The sequence below is a fragment of the Malania oleifera genome, chromosome 6 (assembly GCF_029873635.1).
Source record: "Malania oleifera isolate guangnan ecotype guangnan chromosome 6, ASM2987363v1, whole genome shotgun sequence".
Lineage (NCBI taxonomy): Eukaryota > Viridiplantae > Streptophyta > Magnoliopsida > Santalales > Ximeniaceae > Malania > Malania oleifera.
In genome coordinates this window covers 22,990,442-23,015,353 of record NC_080422.1, presented here as the reverse complement: position 1 = coordinate 23,015,353, position 24,912 = coordinate 22,990,442, and the positions used below count along the sequence as shown (strand labels likewise).

Below are 24,912 nucleotides of genomic sequence, written 5' to 3'. Positions count from 1 at the left end.
GCCACCCCATAAAAAATTCCTTTGAAGTTTCTCAAGACGGTTAGCCACAGCAGCAGGAATAGGAAATAAAGATAGAAAGTAAGTGGGTAAATTAGATAGAGTGCTTTTAATTAACGTGATTCTACCTCCCTTAGATAAGTACAAACGTTTCCACCCTTCTAACCTTCATTCTATCTTCTCCAAATTGGGTTCCATATTGTCTTATCCTTGAATTTGGCTCCCAAATGAAGACCCAAATATTAAATAGGAAGATTACCTTGTTTACGGCCAAGGACGTGCAAGAATAAGTCAAAATTAAACACCATACCAACAGGAACCAACTCTGACTTGCCCAAATTTATCTTTAAACCAGAGACCACCTCAAACCACATAGGTATCAAACGGAGAAACAAAATCTGATCCAGATCAGCGTCACAAAAAATTAGAGTATTGTCCGCAAAGAGAAGATGAGACGTCACCAAAGCTCTTCCCTCTATACGCCCCACACCAAAGCCTGACATGTGACCATCATGGACAGCTTTATCCAACATTCTCCCAGGGCTGTTAAAGGATGAGTTTCCTCTCTAACATCAATGTCATTCAATTTTTTTTTTTTTGTTCCAAAGTTGCTGTATCTTAACAGTGACATTCCCAAATTCCACCTCCTTCCACTTCTTTAAATCCAACTTCAATGCTGCCAATCTCTTAGCTAGTATGAAATTAGGATTTCCTTGAACGAATAGGATGCCCACCACTCCTTCACTTTATCAACAAAGTTCTCCACCCTCAACAACATATTTTCAAAGCGAAAAGGAGTTCTACTTCTCCGATGACTCCACCCCCCCCCCCCCCCCAAAAAACAGAATTGGGTAGTGATCAGAAAGTATTTTGGACAGCCTTCTCTATGAAAATTGAGTTAAGTGATCCGCCAAGAATGGAGAGAAAAGAAACCGATCTATTCTAGAAGCGGAGGAAGAATTGGACCAAGTGTAAAGGCCTCCTTCCATAGATATATCCATCAGCCCATGAAAAGAGAAAAAACCCGAAAATTCATGCATAGCCCGAGTATAACTTACAGCCCCTAGTCTTTCTGATGGGAAGCGAATTATATAAAAATCACCTCCTAGGCACCATGGCGAATCCCATCAACTAATCAGCCCTGTCAGCTCCTCCCACATTTTCCTACACCTCTTGTTCAAATTTGGCCTATAAACACCTATGAAACCCCACTCAAATTGAACACCGACATTTTTAAATTTGCAGGAAAGAGACAAATACCCTACTGCTTCCCCCACCTTTTCCACCACCCTTCGATCCCACATCAGCAGAATACCTCCAGAAGCACCTTCTGAACCAAAGTACAACCAGTCTACATATGGACAACTCCATATACTTCAGACAATTCATCTAGTAATCCATTCAAGTTTAGTCTCTTGCAAACATACAATATCAAGTTTCCATGTACGCAACAAATAAGGAATATGACGCCTCTTCTCAACCTCATTCAATCCTATCTTCAGATTCATTTAGAAACAGAGAGAGTCTGCTCCCTATTAATACCACTGCGCCAAGATGAAGTAGAACCATAATTAATTGAACTGAATAAACCTTTCAGTTCTCTTAAACCTTTCGCACTAGTTCTCTTCAAGTCACGTGCATTTTTTTTCCAAAATAGCCCTACAGTGTAATTCAGCCTCAACAGCCAGCAAAAAAGTGGTTACTTGATTTTCCAAACCTTGTAAGGATGTGCCCAGAAACTTGTCAAACCCTTTAAATCTTCTTTGGAACCACTCCGAATAAGGTACTTCCCTCACTGGACTCTTTAAATCCACAACTTCCTGTCCTTCCATAGTCAAGGGTAAAGAATAGGCTAGTGGTTCCACTGCTAAAGGTGACAAACCCCTCTCGTAAGTAGCTCAGCAACCTCTATATAGTTGTCCAAGGCCCAATCCTCCACAAGTACATCATTCCCATCAAACTAAGCTGGTAACACCACCAAAATATCTGCAGGCTTCAACAGAACCAAGGACAATTGGTTTTGCTCTTCCAAACCCTCTGTGACTTCACCAGGTGGCAAAGAAATCTGAATTGGAACCGCAACTCTTCTTCCATCTCGCAGCTCAAGCACCCACTGCTCAGAATTTCCCCACTTCCTGAAAATATTGCCAGAATGTTCTTGAAGAATCAATTGGATGTCTCGCTGCAAGTTTTCCTCACCATTAGATGTGTTTGCTGACTCATCGGTGCCAAGGCACTCTTTATCGGCCTCATCATAGCCTAAGTGCTCCGTATCGATCTCGTCGGAGCCTAAGAGCTCATTATCAGTCTCATCGGTGCCGATACTGTCAATCCCAGTGTCATCGGAAGATTTCATCGACTAGGCTAGCATCGATGCGCTTCGGTGATCAACTTCAGATTGCTTCGAATCGAGAACCACAACATTGCCACTTCTCACTGAACTCCCCAAGGCTGAAGATGACGATTCTGGATTCTGGGTCTTATTGTTTTGAAGGGCTTGTGTTGGTTTGGACCGCTAGAATGAGATGGGCGTGGGATTAGGTATGGGATTTGGCTTGAAAGGAGCTTTGGGCTAAAAACTTTTATTGTTTTCCCTGATTTTCTCTGTACACCCCACTTCTTGAGCTTGAGTAACTTTGGACCATATGACCTCCCATTCTCCATCCGGCCCACTATGCAATCTGAGGCTTATATTCAGAGATACATAAGAGTTTGTGTTACCACTAACGTTCTCAATAATTTCCACAGAAACATTAGCCTTTGATTTTGCTTGATCCTTCCCAGTACTCAAATCACATATATCATGGCTATGATTTCTCAATTTTGAATTTTGAGAATATGGCATTACTTGCTTTCCATTCTTGCTACCACCATCATCTCTCCGACCCCCGTCCACCGCTGCCAACAGAAAAGTTTAGGAATTCTCCCCTGTGGGTTTAAGTGCAGATTGGGATGTCTTTTTGCTGGCTAACGCCTTAGGAGCAATGGCTTTCCGGAGATGAAATTGAAACCCTCTCCACCCACTACCCAGTTTTCCTTCTGGCACCACCAGAAATCCTTTCCGACGGCCATGTATAAGTTCCGAGATCATTAAAAAATAACCATGTGCATTGGATCCCTACTACAAAATAAATACTCTCACCATCTCTGAATGTTCGTGCAAAACTACCAAGAATTACATTGGACATTAGCTCCTCCACAATAGCTAGCAAACGTTTTGCACTCTCTTTGCCCATGCAAACTGATCAAAGAGAGTATCGATTTCGCTCAAAAATGCTTAACATGAAATAAGAACCACCCTCCTCAACTGAGAATTCAAAAGTCTTGGATTCTACGAAAAGAAAATAGAACCTCAATTTCTTGAGCATATATCAACCACTTTAAGTTAATCTTCAAACTTTCTCAAAAACTACAAGAACCTTCAGGATTATCATCCTCCGTGAAAATGGCGTTGTAGCCTATTCTCTAACTCAGAAAACTTGTACCCTATTGTATCAAATGAATGTCCCCAAAGATTTTTGAAGTGATGATGCGCTCACAGCTTGCTCCATTACCTCATCAGAGTCTTTAATATCTAGTTGATTTACCCTTTGAAGATAACTTGACATCACATGTAACTGCTTCGAAACCAAGAAGTATGCATTTGAGGTTAAGAAATTGAACAAGATCGTCCTTGCAAAAATAAAAATAATAAAATCTGCAAATGATAGGTGGGCGACTACTAAGATTTCATTGTTCCTTCTGATGCCAAGCCCCTTAAGCAAGCCACCCTCATTGCCTTTGACTATCATATGGCCCAATACTTCCATAACCAAGATAAACAAAAGGGGAAAGAGGGGGTCCCTTTGTCGAACTTTGTCGGGCAGCCATTAATGAGAACTGAAAATGAGGGTGTGGAAATGCACTGTTTGATCCAACAGCACCAATTTTCCCTGAAGCCCATCCTTTCAAGGATATAAAGAAAAAATTTCCTGTTCATGTGATCAAAAGTCTTTTCCATATCCAATTTGTAGACTACACCACTATTTCCTCCTGTCAAATAGGTGTCTACAACCTCATTTGCAGGGTTACATCCATGATTTGTCTACTTACAACAAATGCATGTTGGTGCTTCCCAACTCCTAATAGTATTGCTAAGTTGAGCCTGGCTGCAAAAACCTTAGATAGGAGTTTATACAAGCTACCAACAAGGCTATTGGGATGAAAATATTTAATGCGCTTTTTGAGATCAATGAGACAAAGATTGAGTTGATGCCAGTCACAAATATGGCAAAACTGCGGAAGTCCTTAAATACTCCAACAACACCTTGCTTGATAGAGACCCAATTCCTTCGAAAGAAAGCCATGTTGAAACCATCAAGACCTGGGGCTTTGTCCCCATTGCAACTTTTGAGAGTGAAACAATCTCCTCCTCGAAGCCTCTCTCGAGCTATTGAGCCATGGAGAAGCCCAATTTTTTTAAGGAAATACCATTTACAATTGGCCTCCAAGGTTCTTGCTCGAAGTATACAAATTTCTGTAAAAATTGCAAACATCCCTTTTAATAGCCCCCTCCTCCACCAGGAGCTCACCCTCTACTTCAATTGTCATCAAGTTGTATCTTCAATGCGTGTTAGCAACTTGGTGGCCTTTAACCATTGGGACCTAGATTTTTCCCTCCAAGATACTTCCTCCACAGTGATGCCCTTAGTAAGGACTTCTCTAAAGGGAAATCTTTTGGATCTAATCTCAAAATTCAAGCTCCCTCTAATCTTTTGGTCATCCAACTCCTTTATGTCATTCAAGATCTCATTCATCTTTAGGTCGACATATTACCAAAGACATTTTTGTTCCACCACTTCATATTTTCTTTAAAAAGTTTTAATTTAAAGGCAATCACATAGCTAGCCTTCCCTTCAATCAGCATGGAATGCCACCAATTCTTGATCAAATAGCCAAAACCCTCATAATTAAGCCACATGTTCTCAAAATGGAAAGGGGTTGGACCACACCTTAATCCTTCCGCTTCCAAGTAATATGGGAAAGTGATCAGAAATGGGCCAATGGGTAAGGATTGTGTAGCCTTGGGAAAATGTTGTTCTATATCAAATGAAACAAGGAATCTATCAATTCTTGAATGAGAGGAACACTATAGAGTTAAACCATGTGAACAAGCCTCCAACAATGGAAAGATCAATGAGGACGAAATCATTCACAAAGTTATGAAAATACCGCATGCTAGAAGAGTCAGAGGATCTCCCACTCCTTTCATGAGGATACAAAACCAAATTGAAACTCCCGTGATAACCGAGGAGGCCTCCCATTATTCTCTAATATCCACGAGCTCATTCCAAAAGAGATGCCTTGGACATTTTCCAAGAATATAGACCCTAGTGAAAATCCAAGAAAATTGCCATCCAAAATCTTGAACAGGACAGACACTGAGAAAGTATTGATGGAATGGTCTAATAATTCCATGACCAAGTCATTCCACATGCTGAACCAGCAGATTTTAATACAACCCATCTAAAGTTTTTTAAACCACATAAAATATTCACCAACAGCTGTTCAGGGATTCCATTTGGATTTCTAAAAAACAAATAGCGTCCCCTCTCCAGTCATTGAGAAATGACCTTATAACTGCACTTTTGTCATTTAATTTCCTCACATTCCAAGTGACTATTTTCCTCAACATAAGTTAGTGACAGACCCACTGCTACAAGCAACTTCAATATCTAAAACTCTTTCCACTTTGTCATACTTCACAGAAAATTCCAACCTCTTCAGCTCCCTGCTTATGCCTTTCTTACAGCTGCTGCCTTGTTGCTTTTTTCTCATTGGTTTTACCATCCTCTCTGCTTTCTTTTTCAATTTCCTTGAAGAGACACAGCTTTATCTTCGAATCCTTCAAAAGAAATATCAATTTCCTTACTCACAAAATGCATTTAGCTGAGAACCGAATCTGAGACGCTGGGGCTGCCAAAGTTCATTTTGTTAAAATCGTTCAGAGGGAGAGGTGGAAGATGGTCTTCTGAAATACCACTTCCTTGAAAGGTATGATTGCCACTGTCAGTCAAAGCCCCAGACTTTGATGCCTTCTCTGTAGGGGAGATCATCTGCCAAAGCAATAGGCACAAACAGAGGGCCAAAGTGAAACAGACAGGCCACACCTTTAGTTGGGTGGGTGCAAGAAGAAAAGGGTTGAGGAAAGCTTCAGGGTTGAGATGAGACCGAGGAAGGAAGACTCAAGATAGAAGGAAGTCCAAAAAAGAAAACAGGGCTGTGGTTAAGTGCCTAAGAGGGCATACAGCGAGAAGAGGCCCAGTATTGCTGAATCTGGTGAACAGCTTGGGCCAAGGAAGGGACCCAGGAGGTTCAAAATTTGAAATCTGCAGGCTGACAAGAGCCCTGTCACAAATCGCACTTGCAAAGGAGCACGTGCCTCTACTCGCAGACTCCAGTGGCTGCCACTTGGAGATTGTGAGGTTTAGACAGCCACCACAGTAAGGACGGGTGTGAGAGGAAGCCTGCAAAGGTATTGGATGAGTGCGGGGAGGAGGAAGTTTGAGTGAAGACTTTGATATCTCCTACCAACACCTGGAGCAGGAGGAGAAGGACGACGAGATTCTGCTACCAAACCCCAAGATAGCTGCAGAAGTTTTGCTCCATCCTTTCAAATCAAGCCCTTCAGGGAAGACGATGACCCTCCATCCGCAATCATTCGTCTCAGTTGGGGCAAGAAACTTGCCAAATCTGTTCACATGCAACTCAAGAAGGAGGGATTTCTCTTTCGATCTGATGTGACTCCTCCAGGGGTGAGCACTCTTCTCCTTGCAGCAAGCCTAAAAATCTTCGAGTGCCAAGAGGGCCACTCTATTCACCCTTCTAAAAAGATAAGGTTTTTCTACCTTCACAGTTCTCTGTGAGCTGAAGGAGATTTCCCCTTCAATCATGATGTCAAAGGATTTTCTCTTGATGAAGACGGTGACTCTCCCATCCTTGCACATGGCAATGACCCTAACAAATCCTTCTCGAGCTAATGGCTGGGTCTACGAGTAATATCAGAGCCAAATTATCGAGAGGTCCTCAGTTCTATTCCTGTTGCCTGTGTTTATCATCTGTTTGTTGAAAAAAGAAAAATCTATGTTGTGCTGTTGTTCCCTATGATGGGTAGTATTCACTGTTTTTTTTTTTTTCTCCATGTTAAGTTGTGCGGCATGTGCAGACTGTAAACTATTGTTCAATAGTCAAATTGTCCACAAATATTATTGAAAAATTGCAATTTCATTAAATTTTAGATGATTTACAAAAAACTAAATTTTTTTGCAAGATGGAAATTGATCATAGTTTCTATTTTGATGACGTTGGAAATGGAAATTTTGACAAGCTCATGAGCAGAAAATATTATCTTATGTAATTCCAAGTTTTGGAAATCAATCACATTTTTTGTTTGAAGAATGCACTTCCAGTGAAAATGTTAAGAGTTATAGAAGGTGATGGAAAGCTGGCAAAAAGAAACATCCTCCCATTGAAGGATGTAAGATGTAATCTACAGAATGTTAGTTGTAACTCATATCTTGATCTTCATTGTAGGTTTCACTATAATCCCAACTTTAACCCCAACAGTAAGAGTGAAAATTGACCTACATCCTCCCATTGAAGGATGTACTCCTCATATTCTTACATGATGCAATATAAATGCAAAAATAGATAAGTTTCCTTTTGTGGAAAATCTTTGGAATGAGTATGGCCATCACTAGAGATTAAACAAACAACCAGAAAAGTATTTTTTTTCTATTCCTACTCTGATATCTGACATAAATCTTGGAGATGATGATTTCAATGATTGACAGCAATTGGAGATGACGCTGCCTTTTTCTTCTTTTTTACTGTTATATTATTTTGCAGTATAGATTTACAAGGATTATGCACTCTTATTATTAGTCTATATAGAAGTCGTGCATATGTTGTTGATAGCTTACATGAGTATACACAATTGTCCATGGTCAGAGACTTTTTGGTACATGTTTAGTGAGGAAGTAGAACTATCTCAAAATTTTTTATGCATGTAAGGCTACATGACTCTTTGGCTCATATTCTGAATGAAAAGTTGTTGTATATTAATTTTCTTCATTACTGTCATATAATTTATGTTCTTATACATTATTCTTTAGCCTTTTTATTGTAATTGCAAAGTGATTGTGTATGTTATCATAGCAGATACAAAAGGGCACAATATGTGACACAAAATGGAAATCAAACATCATTCTAGAATTGGCAGTTATGAATGGAAGTATGGACCGCATTAAATAGTAATTAGCAATGTGTGTGTTTTAGAGGAAAGCAGAATGCACAAGGAAAAATGAGTCGCTTTTATGTAATATGCAGATGCAAGCTTCTTCTTTACTTGAATGTTCCCTAACAAGTGCCCTTAGATAAATTAGACAAATACATATGTTTATTTTAAATTTTTATTATGTCGTGCAGTTTTGGATCAGCATACGTTCATAGAGTTCAATTTGCAAAATACATAAAACATCATTCTTACATGTTTAAGTTGATAAAAAGAGCTCAGCAAAGAAAAAAATGAATGATGAGAAGTTTGGATCCAGAAGTATGAATTGGGAAGCACATGCATTTTTAATTCACTGTTATGTTTATTATTGTGAAACAATTTAATTAAGGATGCATTTGAAGTTGGGACATACCCTGGCTGTGCTAGGATATGCCACAGCATTGAGGAATGCATTCATCAATTCGAAATTTGATCTTTTAAAATGTTTTACTGAGTGATTCTGAATGGGGATGGTTTAACTGATTCGGTGCCAGGTTAAAGAAGTCAAGTTCCAGCCAAAGCTCAAGATGCTCATCTTAACCGAGCTCATTTTTACATCAAATGAGCAGAGCTTGTCTAAGCACAGCTGCTTACCAAACAACCTGAGCTTTTGAGCTTGGCTTGTTTACATAAAACAAGCCTGGTTCATCTATATAAAATGAGCCATCAAATGCCCCAAACTGGAGTGCAGCTTCCTCCTCAGCCAAACAAGCTTGAGCTGCTGAGCAAAAACTCAACTCAAATCCTAGCTTTGGACCTGAAAAATGAGCAAAGCTTGAAGACAATTGTTCCTTCCTCACTCAAGCTCAACCAGAGCTCGAGCTACTTCAGATCTGAATAACTAAATCCTAAGCTCACCAGAGCACATCTCAGATCCTCACTTGCAACCCTCTAAAAATGTATAACGTAATATATTGACCACTCTTTTTGAAGTACAAAAAAATCCATTAATGGAGAATAAAATCTTAAACAGTAGAAACTGCAACAAAATAGAGCCAGAGATGGAATATGAAATGCAAGAGGGCAATTCCAATGTTTAACAGGCATACCTTTTTCACCTGCCCCCGAATACCACTGACAGTGCGAACAGCAGCACCTTCAAACCTAGCTATTTCAAGATCTGAAGTGAACATGCCCTTGATAAGTGCCGTCTTCTTGAAGATTTTGCACGGATATCCAACCAGCTTGAGTTTCTTCACTATTCGAACTTCATGATTGAACTCTTGTACAACTGCAGTTGCTGTAATCCTAAAATTTGCCTGCAAATGAATGCTGCTTAGAAAATGCACAAAACAGCCATGCACAAAGCATGAACAGAGTAATTTGAGTAAAATTAAATAAAATAAACTGGGAAAGGTGGGCAAGTGCCAACATAAACAAACCAACTATAGCAGTCAAATCGAAATTTGAAACGTGAATCGAAAATTTTATTTTCTAAATTAAGATTCAAGAATTGTGAATCAAATTGTGAAATTCGAGTGTCTAAAAACCAGTTGTATGTTACATGTAGATGTGTAAAACAAAAAAATAAAAAAAATGCATTAACAAGTTAAATGTGCTAAGGACAATGAGTGACCCATGAGCCCAAATACATAAATGAAAGTATATATAAGTCAGTAAAATAAAAAAAAATTATCCTCACAACAACAACAACATTATAATATGGCTCACTTGTGCAAGCTCACATGACTTGCAAAGCCTCTTCCCCTTTTCCCCCATGCTGGTTGGTGCTTCAGCCTGTTGCTATGGCAGCTGCAGGACATGAAGGAAGGGGATTGCAGAAGATCAGTCCAGATCAAAGGGAAAACCTTTAATTTGAGACTGAACAGAATGGGAGAGTGAGAGTTATAGCTGTGCTCAAGCATAACCCTGGTTGTGGGGTTCTCTTTGTCGTTGGTGAATTGGTTAATGGAGGGGCTGTTATTTCTATTTGGATGATTGGGAAGAGGTAATCATAGCATATGGATTGGTAGAGTCAGGTATTGCCTAGCGAATAAGTCAATGAAGATAAGGAACTTTTTGAAGTTAGGGTTGGGATGGAAAGGAGAAGCACAGCAAGGGTTTGTACAGTTGTGCATTGAGGAAGGACTTTCATATGTTCACAAATGATTATAAAGAAGGTGTGATCAGCAATGGAGTTCAGAGCGGAATCATACAGCGAAGGTGTCAAAAAGAAGAAACCAGATCTGTGATCTTTTGTGTTGTCAGGGGGGGGAGGCTGTTTATGACCCCTGGTCATACATCATTGGTCGTTAATCCTCAGGTTTTTGTGTGTGGTGGGGGCTAAGGGTTATATGGAGTATGGCTGCATGGAGATGATAAAGGAGAATTGGCCTGGTCTAGTGAAAATTTTGGAGGGGGGGGAGCCCAAGGGGAATGGTGTGGGTTTGGAATGGGTTGGACCAGCCATTATCAAAATTATATTGCATTTGGGAAATTTTTGAGTTCTCAAGAAGATGTTGGTATCAAACAATGGGCGGGCTTCAGTTAGCCCAGAACATACAGGCCTGAAATACATAAACAACAACAAACCAAGTCTTAAGTCCCCAGTGGGTGGGGCCAATTACACGAATCCTCTTCTGCCATCTTACAAAATCATGGGCAATTTCCTCTGAAAATTTAAGGGCTCTTACACCCTTACTATCCCATTCCAGGTTATTTTAGGTCTATCCCTACCACTTTTACAGCCACTATCATTAACTAGCTCACTCCTTAATACACACAATTTGGCCTACGTTACAAATGTCCAAACCATCTCAGCTGCCCCTCCCTTACCTTATCTTCAACAGGTTCTACTTACAGTGATTATGTTCATTCCTTAAAACCTTTTTTTAATGTTATACCACCCATCCATAATATAAAAATAATAAGGCCCTGAATCAAAATGTGCAGACGATTGAAAGATCTAGGTGGCTCCTTAAGCTTCCAAAACAAAGCACAAATTTAATCTTCCTAAATGGGTTGCTCTGCAGTCAGAGTAGGAGTCAGCTACATCTTCACAAGCGAGAAAAATAGATCTACGATTATGGGCAAAGCGTGTTTCAGTAAAATACAGGAAGGGCTTGGGTCAATCTGGGAACTCAGATGCTGCTTTTGCTTACTTAAGTGAGAAATGTGGGCTTGGTGAGAAATTGGCTAACCACCACCCTTCGGCTTTTATTGGCAGGTAAAACCCAAATCTCAGGCAGTTTGTGGGGAGGAAGTTCAGGTTAAGTTTGGAGCTGTGGGGGAACGGAGTAGAGATGATGGAATAGCTTGTGATAAGGCACAAGGATAGGGGCAGTATGGACCATTCTCATTGGACAGCAGTGCAGGAGGATGTTGATGGCCAAAATAGGGATTTGAATGAAAAACTATAAAGGGCGAGAAAAATTGGCAGTAAAAAAGTCACCTCCTTCTATAACCTGTTGGACGGTCCAAAATTGATGCTGGCAGGTTTAATTTCCTGCACAAGGCTATCTGGAAAACTCCAGCCCAACTAATGTTGCATCTTTCTCTAGAAAGCAGCTCTCTGCTCTCTTGAACAACTGTTATCGCTGGAAATTTACAGAGAAGAGGGAAAATCAAGGTGAATAGATGCTTTTTGTAAAGAAGAAGATTTTGAATCTGCGGATCATATCCTGTTACACTGCATCTGGACTAGAAATCTCTAGAATTTGGCTACTGCCCCGGCCAATGTATCAGTGCTAAGATGAGACTGGAGGAATCAATATGCGCTTCAAAAGGCATCCAAACAGATGTAGATGAGATAAACCCTTAACCTTAATCCCTCTCACCATTTTTAGGGTTGTGCAGTGGAGCCCTTGAAGGAACAGCTACATCGCTTGTAACTATTAAAGATAGAAGGCTTACTCCCCTGCTGACTGGCTTAATGGGTCGTATGCTTTGGATAATTACACAATACATCATTTTTCTGAATTTGGTACCATCTAATAGGTGATGCCTTGCGTTTTCTTTCTGTTTTCCTTGTTCTGACAGGCTCCTTTTGTTTGAAATTGCACAGGACTCCCATATAGGCAATGCCTTGCGTTTTCTATCTGTTTTCCTTGTTCTGACAGTCTCCATTTGTCTGTAATTGTGCAGCACTCCCTTGGTGCACCATCAAATGAATTTCTCTTTGTTGATCCAAAAAAATTTTCAACCAATTCACTTCACACAAAGGTAAGAATTCTCACTCACCCCACCCCTGGCCCCAGCCCAAAAGAAAAGGAGCAAATTTTCAAACCTGATTGTTTGATAAATTCTGGAAAGCAACTATTCCAGCCTTTGGTGGTGCAAGAGGGCCCCAAATCATGGCAAGGCAGTGCTCGTGATCAGGAGTGTACTTAACCATGCGATGCCGTCCATTCCTGTCCTCAACAACATAAACAGGTGTAGTTTGGTAACGCCTCCATCCAATAGATACAATTATAGGGTCTCTATTCTTCAGCTTCTTCCGATACCACCGATGCCGCTTTAAGCTGACCTGAAAATTTTTTTTAAAAATCATCAGATGACTCAAAAAATGAGCAAACACGTAAGGACAAGTAAGGAAATCAAATATTACAAGAATCACTGTGACAATGTAACACGTATTGAAAAAGACATAAGACCATAAAATTAAAAGTTTTATACTAGTCGTAGTCCCTGCTATTTATATGGATCAAAATGTGGGGCAACTAAGAAAGAACATATCCAAAAGTAATGCAGCAGAAATGAGAATGGTAAAATGGATGAGGGGAATAGATCTAAGATAAAAGTAAGGAATGAATACATCTATCGTTAGTTAACACTTTAAGAAAATAAGAAGGGAAAGCGCAACTAAGATGCTTTGCGCACTTGCAGCATTACAAAATAATGCTCAAGTGAGAAGAGTGATTTAGTTTAAGTTGGCTATAGGAGGGGAAGGGATAGACATAGAATAACGTGGACCAACTCTCCATGATAACAAATAAGGATTTGGCCCCAATTCAGCTTTCTGAAGATATTATGATGAGAAAAAAAGACTAAAGGTTTGTTGGTGGCAATGGCAGTGGTTCGCCTATCATAAAATATAATTATTATTGAATTTAAAATACCTCAAGAAAAAAGTCCTCATGCAGATGCAATGCTGACCTTTAAATAATAATGCACATAATTTTGACACTTAATGATATTTTTTTTCATTTTCAGCATCATCATAACTAACTTCATGTGTAGCTATCATCTGCTCTCTCTCTCTCTCTCTCTCTCTCTCTCTCTCTCAGCATCTGGTCTCTCTCTCTCTCTCAGCATTTGCTCTCTCTCTTTCGAAGTCCCTATCCGATGTAGTTCTTTATTCGTCTCTCAGGTTTTTGTTTCATATTTTAATTGTTTAAGCAAAGGGTCGCCATGTTCATGGAGGACGATAATCCCGAAGGTTCCTGCAGTTTTTTGAGAAAGTTTGATGATTAACTTAGAGTGGTTGATATATGCTCAAGAATGGGAGGTTCTATTTTCTTTTTCGTAGAATCCAAGACTTTTGAATTCTCAGTGGAGGAGGGTGGTTCTTATTTCATGTTACGCTTTGAGCGAAATCGATACTCTCTCCGATCAGTTTGCATGGGCAAAGAGAGGCTATTGTGGAGGAGCTAATGTCCAATGTAATTCCTAGTAGTTTTGCACAAACATTCAGAGATGGTGAGAAAGTATTTATTTTGCAGTTGGGATCCAATGCAGATGGTTGTTTTTTAATGATCTCGAAACTTATACATGGCCGTCGGAAAGGATTTCTAGTGGTGCCAGAAGGAAAACTGGGCAGTGGGTGGAGAGGGTTTGGATTTCATCTTCGGAAAGCCATTGCTCCTGAGACATTAACCAGCAAAAAGACATCCCAATCTGCACTTAAACCCACAGGGGAGAATTCCAAAACTTTTCTGTTGGCAGCGGTGGACGGGGGTCGGAGAGATGATGGTGGTAGCAAGAATGGAAAGCAAGTAATGCCATATTCTCAAAATTCAAAATTGAGAAATCATAGCCACGATATATGTGATTTGGGTACTGGGAAGGAACAAGCAAAATCAAAGGCCAATGTTTCGGTCGAAATTACTGAGAACGTTAGTGGTAACACAAACTCTTATGTATCTCTGAATATAAGCCTCAAATTGCATAGTGGTCCGGATGGAGAAAGGGAGGTAATATGGTCCAAAGTTACTCAAGCTCAAGAAGTGGGCTGTACAGAGAAGATCAAGGAAAACAATAAAAGTTTAAGCCCAAAGCTCCTTTCAAGGAAAATCCCATACCTAATCCCACGCCCATCTCATGGGCGTTGTGGATGTGGAGAGTCCACTAAGGGAAGTACCTTATTCCGAGTGGTTCCAAAGAAGATTTAAAGGGTTTGACAATTTCTGGGCATGTCCTTACAAAATTAGGAAAATCAAGTAACCACTTTTTTGTTGGCTGTTGAGGCTGAATTACACCGTAGGGCTACTTTGGAAAAAATGCACGTGACTTGAAGAAAACTGGTGCGAAAGGTTTAAGAGAACTGAAAGGTTTATTCAGTTCAATTAATTATGGTTCTACTTCATCTAGGTGCAGTAGAATTAAAAGGGAGCGGGCTCTCTCTGTTTCTAAATGAATCTAAAGATACTTTCTTGGAATGTCAGAGGATTGAATGAGGTTGAGAAGAGGCTCCAGATTCGTAATTTGTTACGTGCATGGAAACCTGATATTATATGTTTGCAAGAGTCTAAACTTGAATGAATTACTAGAGGAATTGTCCTAAGTATATGAAGTTGTCCTTATGCAGACTGGTTGTACTTGGGTTCAAAAGGTGCTTCTGGAGGTATTGTCCTGATGTGGGATCAAAGGGTAGTGGAAAAGGTGGAGGAAGTTGTGGGGTATTTTTTTCTATTTCATGCAAATTTAAAAATGTCGGTGATCAATTTGAGTGGGCTTTCACAGGTGTTTATTGGCCAAATTTGAACAAGAGGCGTAGGAAAATGTAGGAGCTGACAGGGCTGATTAGTTGGTGGGATTCGCCATGTTGCCTAGGAGGTGATTTTAATATAATCCACTTCCCATCAGAAAGACTAGGGGCTGTAAGTTATACTCGGGCTATGCATGAATTTTCGGATTTTATCTCTTTTCATGGGCTGATGGATATATCTATGGAAGGAGGCCTTTACACCTGGTCCAATTCTTCCTCCGCGTCTAGAATATATCGGTTTCTTTTCTCTCCGTTCTTGGCGGATCACTTCAATCAATTTTCACAGAGAAGGCTGTCCAAAATACTTTTTGATCACTACCCAATTCTGTTGGAAGAGGGAAGTCATCGGAGAGGTAGAACTCCTTTTCGCTTTGAAAATATGTGGTTGAGGGTGGAGAACTTTGCTGATAAAGTGAAGGAGTGGTGGGCATCCTATTCGTTCCAAGGAAATCCTAGTTTCATACAAGCTAAGAAATTGGCAACATTGAAGTTGGATTTAAAAAAGTGGAATGAGGCGGAATTTGGGAATGTCACTGTTAAGATACAGCAACTTTGGAACAAATTGAATGACTTGGATGTTAGAGAGGAAACTCATCCTTTAACAGCCGAGGAAAAGTTAGAACAGGCTACTCTCCGCACCAATATTGAAAAGCTCACTCTTTTTAGAAGAGATTAGTTGGAGGCAAAAGTCTAGGGTGCTACATTTGTAGGAGGGGGATGCAAATACCAAACTTTTCCATAGAATGGCAAATTCTAATAGACGAAATAATGGTATTGAGAGCCTTGTGGTTGATGATGCATTGTCTTCCGATCAAGGTATGATTGCTGATTACATCACTCAATTTTTCATGAATTTTTACTCCGAGCAACAAGTTAGTCAATCATTCCCACAAGTCTTAGTATTTCCAAGAATATCCGGTGATAATGCAGATTGGCTAGATAGACCATTTGAGGAGGCGGAAATTTTTTGTCATACAAAATTTTAATGGTGATAAATCGTTTGGACCAGATGGATTTACAATGGCTTTCTTCCAAGCTTGCTAGGGGATTCTCAAACCTGATCTTATGGCTGTGTTCCATCATTTTTTTGCTAAAGGCCAGTTTGAGAAAAGCCTGAATGCTACTTTCATCACTCTCATTCCTAAAAAAAATGAAGCAATTGAAGTAAAGGATTTTGGCCCTATAAGTCTTGTTGGGGGGGTTTATAAGATCATTGCTAAGGTCTTAGCCACCAGACTTCGCACGGTTATGGAAGATATAATTTCAACTTCACAGAATGCTTTTGTGAGGAACAGGCAGATTCTAGACCCTGTACTCATTGCTAATGAATGCCTTGATAGTAGATTGAAAACTAAGGTGCCAGGACGACTTTGCAAATTAGATGTTGAGAAGGCCTTTGATCATGTAAATTGGGGTTTTCTTATGCAGTTACTAGAACGGGGTGGGTTCTCTGCCAAATGGAGGCGATGGATTTTCTTTTGTATATCTACAGTTCGTTTCTCCATTCTGATAAATGGCACTCCTTGTGGGTTTTTTGAGAGCTCTAGGGGGTTGAGACAAGGTGACCCATTGTCTCCTTTGTTGTTTGTCTTGGTTATGGAAGCCCTGGGGAGAATGTTGGATAAAGCTGTCCATGATGGTCACATGTCAAGCTTTGGAGAGGGGCGTATAGAGGGAAGAGCTTTGGTGGTGTCTCATCTTCTCTTTGTGGACGATACTTCAATTTTTGGTGACGCTGATCTGGATCAGATTTTGTTTCTCCGTGTGGTACTTATGTGGTTTGAGGCGGTCTCTGGTTTAAAGATAAATTTGGGCAAGTCAGAGTTGGTTCCTGCTGGTACGGTGTTCAATTTTGACTTATTCTTACACCTCCTTGGCTGTAAACAAGGTAATCTTCCTATGAAATATTTGAGTCTTCCTTTGGGAGCCAAATTCAAGGATAAGACAATATGGAACCCAAATATGGAGAAGATGGAACAAAGGTTAGCAGGGTGGAAACGTTTGTACTTATCTAAGGGAGGTAGAGTCGCGTTAATTAAAAGCACTCTATCTAATTTACCCACTTACTTTCTATCTTTATTTCCTATTCCTCCTGCTGTGGCTAACCGTCTTGAGAAACTTCAAAGGAATTTTTTATGGGGAGGCATTGGTGATGAACCAAAATTCAATTTGGTTAAATGGGATACTGTATGCTCTCCCATTTATTCGGGTGGTTTGGGGATAAGGAAGGTAAGACAGTTTAATGAAGCTTTGCTTGGGAAGTGGTTATGGAGACTTGGGATGGAGAAGGCTGCTCTTTGGAGGCAAGTGATAGAGGTGAAATACGGCAGTGAATGGGGTGGTTGGTGTACTAGTGGGGTGGTTGGTGTACTAGGCCTGTCAATGCTCCACATGGTGTTGGCTTGTAGAAAAATATTAGTCGGGGATGGCCTTCTTTTTTGCCAGTTGCCACATTCTATATGATATTGGAAATGGGTCTAAGGTGAAATTTTGGCAAGACCATTGGTGTGGTGAGACGTCTCTTGCAGTCAGCTATCCTGATTTGTATAGATTTTGCCGAGATAAAGAAGCTAGCGTGGCTGAGCTTATGAAGTTTGATAATGGAGTCTTGTTTTGGGATATAAGTTTCTTTAGCGGTCTGCATCTTCAGGAATTAGCGGCCTTGACTGGTTTTATGGATACCATATATGGTGCATCGGTGAAGGGGTTCGCTGAGGATAAGATGTGCTGGAAATCTGATAGAGGTTATTATGGTATTTTAATGGGCTCCAAAGATTGTGGCCTTGGAAAAGTATTTGGAAACAGAAAACTCCATATAGAGTAGTTTTTTTCATTTGGACTGCTGCTTTGGGGAAATGCTTAACGATTGACAATTTACGAAAAAGAAAGGTTTGGATATTGGATTGTTGCTACATGTGCAAGTGTAATAATGAGACGGTTGATCATCTTTTTATTCATTGTCAGGTTGCAATGGACTTGTGGGTTATGGTTTTGGGTTTGTTTGGAGTGAGCTGGGTTATGCCGCAATCTGTAGTGGGACTTCTAGCATGTTGGCAAGGCAGATTTGGTCTTTATGGAAATGGGTTTATTTGGCTGATAGTTCCTCATTGTTTATTGTGGTGTCTTTGGAGGGAGAGAAATAGTAGGTGTTTTGAAGATAAGGAAAGATCCATTTCAGACCTGAAGCTATGTGAAACCAACCATTTTCTTTGATGGATTGGTTGGCTGCTTTGTGAAACCAACCATTTTCTTCTGTTTTTGATTTACTAGATTCTTGTAATTTCTGTTTTTGATTTGTTTACCCCATGTACACTCCTTGTGTATTTGGTGTTCATTTTTGTTATCAATAAACTTATTACTTATCAAAAAAAACTTCATGTGTAATCATTTTCCCACATTTGGAACTTTAAAGGAAATTACTAGTACAAAAGGTACTTGGATATAATTTAAACAAAAAGGTTTTAACAATCAGCAAATATAGTTTAACTAAAGGATCTGACAGCTGCTAAGATCATCACAACATGACTAGTCTCCATAAACACTTCTATTTTGTGAAAATTTCCTTAGGCCTCCAATATTGAATTTTGGAGTAGCTTGGTCCACCATACAGTAAATGAAATGATTCATGAAAAATTATCAGGTAGCATCAATGGTGAAGTCAATAATGGCCCATGTACATTTCTATGCATGCAAATGTGTTACATACAATGCCAAATTCAGAATTTTTTTATTCATACCACTTGCACAAGTACACATAAACTTAATATGCTCTAACAAAAAGGAAAAAAGAAAAGCCACATGTTACACATTATGCATTATCTTATCTATGCGCCAAAAAAAGCAAACACATGAACAATATCAATAAATTAATTGAGGCTTACACAGTGGGCTGTGGAACCCTATTTAAAAATAAAAATAAAAATAAAAAATAAAAAAGTAAGGGTAATTTAGGCAATTAACAAATAAATAAACAGCAAACCTCATAGTACAAGTACAACTAGTGAGCCAGTAGGGCATGTGATGCTGGATAATATGTCTATGTAGGTTTGTGGATGGTTAATCAAGCATAAATAAGGATTTTAATAATTAACAAGTTTAGAAGAGAGATGAGATGGGATCAAGAATGAAATAAAGCTTGATTTGGGTGGCAATAAAAGCAAAATAATGGGTGGCAGCAAGAAGACAGGTTGCAGGAATCTACTAGCAGCAAGAATATTAGGCATTTTAGCAAAAAGACAGGTTGCAAGAAATGGTGTTTTATGTTAGTAAAGGGGATGGAAAAGTTCTCGGATTTTAGGGCTTTGGGTAAAATGGAGCACAGTAACCAGAAAATGCTCACACCCTAGTGAACCACATATTGGTACAAAAATTCCAAAACATGGAACATCCTCGTTCAAGAACACTAAATCTAATGATCCAAAGTTTTTATTTCAATAGTTTTCACATAAATTTCTGTTAGTTAAAAATAGGAATCATGATTCTATTTCTATCAGTATTAATCTATTCTCAACATAAAATCTCTTTTACATTTGAAAACACCTCAACATCCTCTCAAAATGTACAAATGTCATTACACTTTTTTCACCAATATATCTATTTATGTATACCCCTAATATTCCACATATTATAGCATGTGCCATACCACGATCCTATTTCTGTTCCACAAACCAGAACATGGAATGTTCTAGGTAACACTGAAATGGAGTAGTGATTGTGGTAGCAAGGACACAGAAGCACAGGAACTGTGAACAATGCAGCTTGAACGGGAAGAGAGAGAGAGAGAGAGAGCAACTTGGACTCTAATTTCAAAACTCAAATCTTCATTGCATCAACTCTAATAAAGCTAGAAAAAGACACAAAAAAAAAAGCTTGAGGTCTAAGGACATGTAAGGGACGAATTATACTTGTCAAGGATTAAGTTTCAACAAAATACTTCTAGAGAATTCTAGAAACCCATTAAACTACAACTATTAAGACTCTAATTTAAAACTTGACCCACGTCAGACCCAAGAGTCACAACTATGATCCATTTCCAGAGACACAGAAATAACCATACTACCCCTGAAACTCAATTAACAAAAGATTTATTGGAGTACTGTCTTAATAAGTACCAAATACACCTTCACTGAGGACTTCCTCACTGTCAAAGAGCACAAATTCAGCCCTTGGCTTTCAAAGAGGATACTTTTCATTCAACCACATTAGAGATGAATCATCAGCAGGTGCCACGTAAATCTGCTCTGAGCATGCATATAAATATGTATATATTTCAATCACTACTCACTCCTGGGGTACGACCAACCATGGGTCTTAAGTCATAAAAGGTCAGCTGTGTACAAAACAGGTAGAAAAAATGGGGTTGGCTACTTAGCACCTCTACTTCCATATTTTAATTCACTTTTTTTAGAGGGAGGGAAAAAAATTGGGTTTGACTTCTATGAAGGGCTTGGGTAGAGTTTGATTTAGGAAAGATTATAAAATACAAGATAGGAACCGCGTGCACAGGGTCTGGTCAGAAATCCTAGAGTGCAGGCAAGCACATACAAGCACCACATTGCTTTTGAGAAGCTGCACCCCATTATAATTAGGCCCATGCATCTCAAAAGCAGTATACTCACACATACCTCTGTGTGTGTGAACATGTGTACATATACAAGTACAACACATGCTCTAGATGAAATTTAGTTATTTCATGTAAAATTTGCAGAACAAGTCATCCTGAAAATTAAATTTTGCAAAATTATCATGCCCATATTTTTCTCTGCCAAGGACACATGGCACAAATCCAGCACATTAGACTTGTATGCCCAAGACTCTAGCAGTTATTAACATACATTTTACATTTTTTTTCAATTCTGATGAACAAAGAAATTTATTGAGAGAGAAGATAAAGATACAACACACAAAAACAAGACACTCTCCAACCAATCGAAAAACACAAAGCAAAAAAAAAAATAAAAAGTATCTACAAAAACAACAAAACCGTAAGTCCCACTAGGTGGCGGTGGCTATATGAATATGTTTCCACCAATTTACACAATTTTGGACAATTTCCTCTAATATTTTCAGGGCTATTAAATCTTCACTATCTCATTCCAAGTTATTTTAGGTTTACCTACCCCTTCTATTAAACCCTCACAATAACTAGCTCACAGCTTCTCAATGGTGCATTATTTGGCCTACTCTACAAATGCCCAAACCATTTGAGCTGCCCCTCTCTTATCTTTTACAAGAGTTGTGCCTAACTTACCAGGAATATTGTTGAATAATGCAAATTAAAAAATGCTATGATAAAAATAAAATTATTGCAATTATTTTACTTAATTGTTATAATTCCAAATTTTACCTTACAATAAAAAATTTTGTTGGACATGACAGCTGAAAAATAGTAAAAGTACTTTTTAATTGGCTTTATTATTATTTTTTACAATTTGCGTATATTTTATTTTAATTATATTTATTTTTCTATGACTACTATATTTTTATTTTTATTTTAAAGTGTATAAAATGAATGATTTAATCCAAAAAAATAATTATGGATATTAAAATTTTCGCAATAGGTTGCCAGAACAACTAAAAACCATAAAATCTGGTTTTCAGTTTTTTTTCAAACAGTTGAAAATTGATAACAAAAACAAAAAATTAACAACATAAACAAACACATTTTCATAATTTGTTTCTTTACTATGCAGAAACAAGTACAGAAAACATAAAATAACAATGACAGCAAACGGCCCCTTAGTAGCAATAACACTAGAAAACCCCTTAGTTTCCTAACATTCTGATCCATATAGCATAGCAAGTCTTATAGCCGGTCTATAAAACTTTCCTTTTAATTTTAAAAATATTCCATGATCACATAGCATGCCCACAACACTTCTTCATTTTACCCAACCTTTTTAACCTTATATATTACATCTTCTTCAATTTCGCCTTCAACTTGCATAATAGATCCAATGTGCCATACTCTACTAGCACTATTAATTTCTTGACTACAAAGTTTAATCTTCTCTCAAAAATTACTCCTACTATAAAGTTTAATCTATCTTATTTCTACTCATCCTAAAGCCCCTAAATTCTAAAACTTCTCTATATAACTCATAACTTGTATTCTACTCTACCCCTAATTTCATTATTCAAGAAAATATCATTGGCAAATAGCATACACCATAGATCCTCATTTTGGATACTCCTTGTAAGGTCATCCATCACTAATGCAAAAGCATAAGGGATCAAAGCATTTCTGTTTTTTTTTCTTTTTTTTTTTGATATCGTTGGGTGTCCTAGGCTTACGCACCAGACTAATCCCATGCCTACGTCAATCATGCTCTTGACCAACACGTAGGACATAAATCGTGGATGTGCACTGCAAAAGGCAAGGTTTGAACCCCAGACTTCACCTTTGTCCAAGGCCGTCTGACGCAAGTCCTTACCACCTGAGCTTATGCCCAGGGGCGAGTCAAAGCATATCCTTGATGTACACATATTGTGATTTGAAATCTTTTAAGCTCTCCACCATTAGAACTAACACTAGTCGTTATTCCATCATACAAAACCTTAATGACATCAATATACCTATTGCATATGCCTTTTTTTTCTAAAATCCACCATATAACTTTCATAAGTACCCTATCACAAATTTTCTTTGAGTCCATAAAAATAATATGCAAGTCCCTCATATTTTTCCTAAATTTTTCTATTAATCTTCTTAAAAGATATACAGCTTCTATAGTAGATCTTCCGAGCATAAAACCCAATTCATTTTCTGAGATTCTCATTTCTAACCTTAATTTTGTTCAATTACGCTTCCCATAGTTTCATTTTATGACTCATAATTTAATTCCACTATGGTTATTATAGTTTCGAATATCTCCTTTATTTTCGTATAGAGCTCTTATAATGTTTTCCCTCCATTCATCAAGCATTTTCTTAGTTTTTTTTTAAAATTTTGTTACATAAATTACTTACCATATATTTTGCTATCACCTAGGCATTTCCAAACTTTAATTGGGATGTCATCCGATCCTAACTTTTCCATTTTTCATTTTTCATGCAAATTTAATTTCATCAACGCTAATTTTGCAAATAAATCTCATATTTTTAGTCTTTTCGTCATTTGTCAATTATAGGTTTAAAGGTTTAAGCCTTCTACTTGGTTTTCATTAAATAGTCTATTAAAAGTAACTTCGCCATCTTTCTTTTATGTCTTCTTTCTTAGACAAAACAATATCATCCTCATGTGTTTACGTTTTACATTACCCAAGCCCTTGCTCTTTCTTTCTCTAGCTTTAGCAAGTTTAAATACGTATCTTCCTCCTCATTTTGTATCTAGTCTAGCATATAAATTATTATATGATCTATGTTTAGCTCCACTAATGTCCTTTTTTGCATTTTTCTTGTCTCTTTATACTTTTTCAAAGTTTTCCTCGTTCAACATTTTTGCGATGTTTTATACCAAATTCTTTTTGTCTTTACGTATTTTTGAACATTTTTATCCCACCACCAATTTTCTTTACAATACAAGAATCTTCCTCTTGACTCACCTAAAATCTCTATTACAGCATTTTGAATAGAGCTAGATATCCTACTCCAAAGTGTTTGCCTCTACACGATCCCCTATTGTCCAATCACCATCTCTTATCATTTTAGCTTTAAATTTTAAAATATTTTCTCCCTTTGGTTCCACCATCTATTCTCTTGCACTGATTTATATTACCCTTTCTTTTCCATTTTCTAGTACACATATTTAACACTCTATGCTGTGCAGTTAATGAGCAGAGCACTTCGCTCTTACCCCTAAAATGAAGACCACAAAACCCATCCAAAGAAGGACAAACCCAACTCCCTCCAAATACACCAAAAAGATTATTCCCCGTGCTCAAAGAAAACTAATAATGTAAGAACAAATGTGCGAACAAGCATAACCACTAGTATAACAAATAACACAAACATCTAGTGCCAATGCCTAATTAGGCCTTCTCCACTAAAACATTCATATTGATTTTATTCAAGACCGCAGCCAGGTGAAAGCATATTTTTAGTGAACCTTAGTTTTCCAAATAAAGGAGTATAAAAGGAAAGGACTAGCACAGGAAACCTGAATAGTGTCAAAATGGCACCGAGAACTCTAATTTGATTATATTATAATACGTTTTCTTGCCAGATACAATCCCTGTAGTACTATAAATCCAATTTTTCTTTCTTTTCTCTCGTCCCTTCCCCCTCCACAGAGTTTCGTCCCTCATTTGGGTTCCGTCATGAAATGTAATTGTTCAAAGACTCATGACGCCGCCAAATAAGTGGATTCTAAATCAGACGAGTTGCACAGAGAATTGAATTAACAAAAACTGCCTTTTCTTCAGATCTTCCTTTATCGAGGACATGTGGGACAAAGTCAATATATTACACTTAAGTGCACTAAAAAAGTTATGCACAAAAATATTTTATAAGATGCTATCATGTAAGACAAATTCGGAAATAGTCTCTCTGTCTCAACATGCATGACTTTGGTGGGCTTGGAGCCAGGAAAATAAAGGGCTTCAGGGCTGTGGTTTTGGGAGAAACTAGAAAGTACGATTAGAGCCTAGAAGTAAACTAAAGTTCAATTGGATTCTGGTTGGTTCGCAGAAAATGGCTTTGGAATAGGGTGCATTGAACAATAAAGAGAAAGATACAA

General features: G+C 38.4%; 1 protein-coding gene across 1 annotated transcript in view; it reads right to left on the bottom strand.

The window, feature by feature from the left end:
- LOC131157705 (uncharacterized) overlaps positions 1 to 24,912 on the bottom strand; it is a 66,105-nt gene that overhangs the window by 15,542 nt on the left and 25,651 nt on the right. Inside the window, 2 exon segments of the mRNA XM_058112040.1 lie at positions 9,361 to 9,570; positions 12,537 to 12,776. Coding sequence (XP_057968023.1) covers positions 9,361 to 9,570; positions 12,537 to 12,776 — 450 coding nt within the window.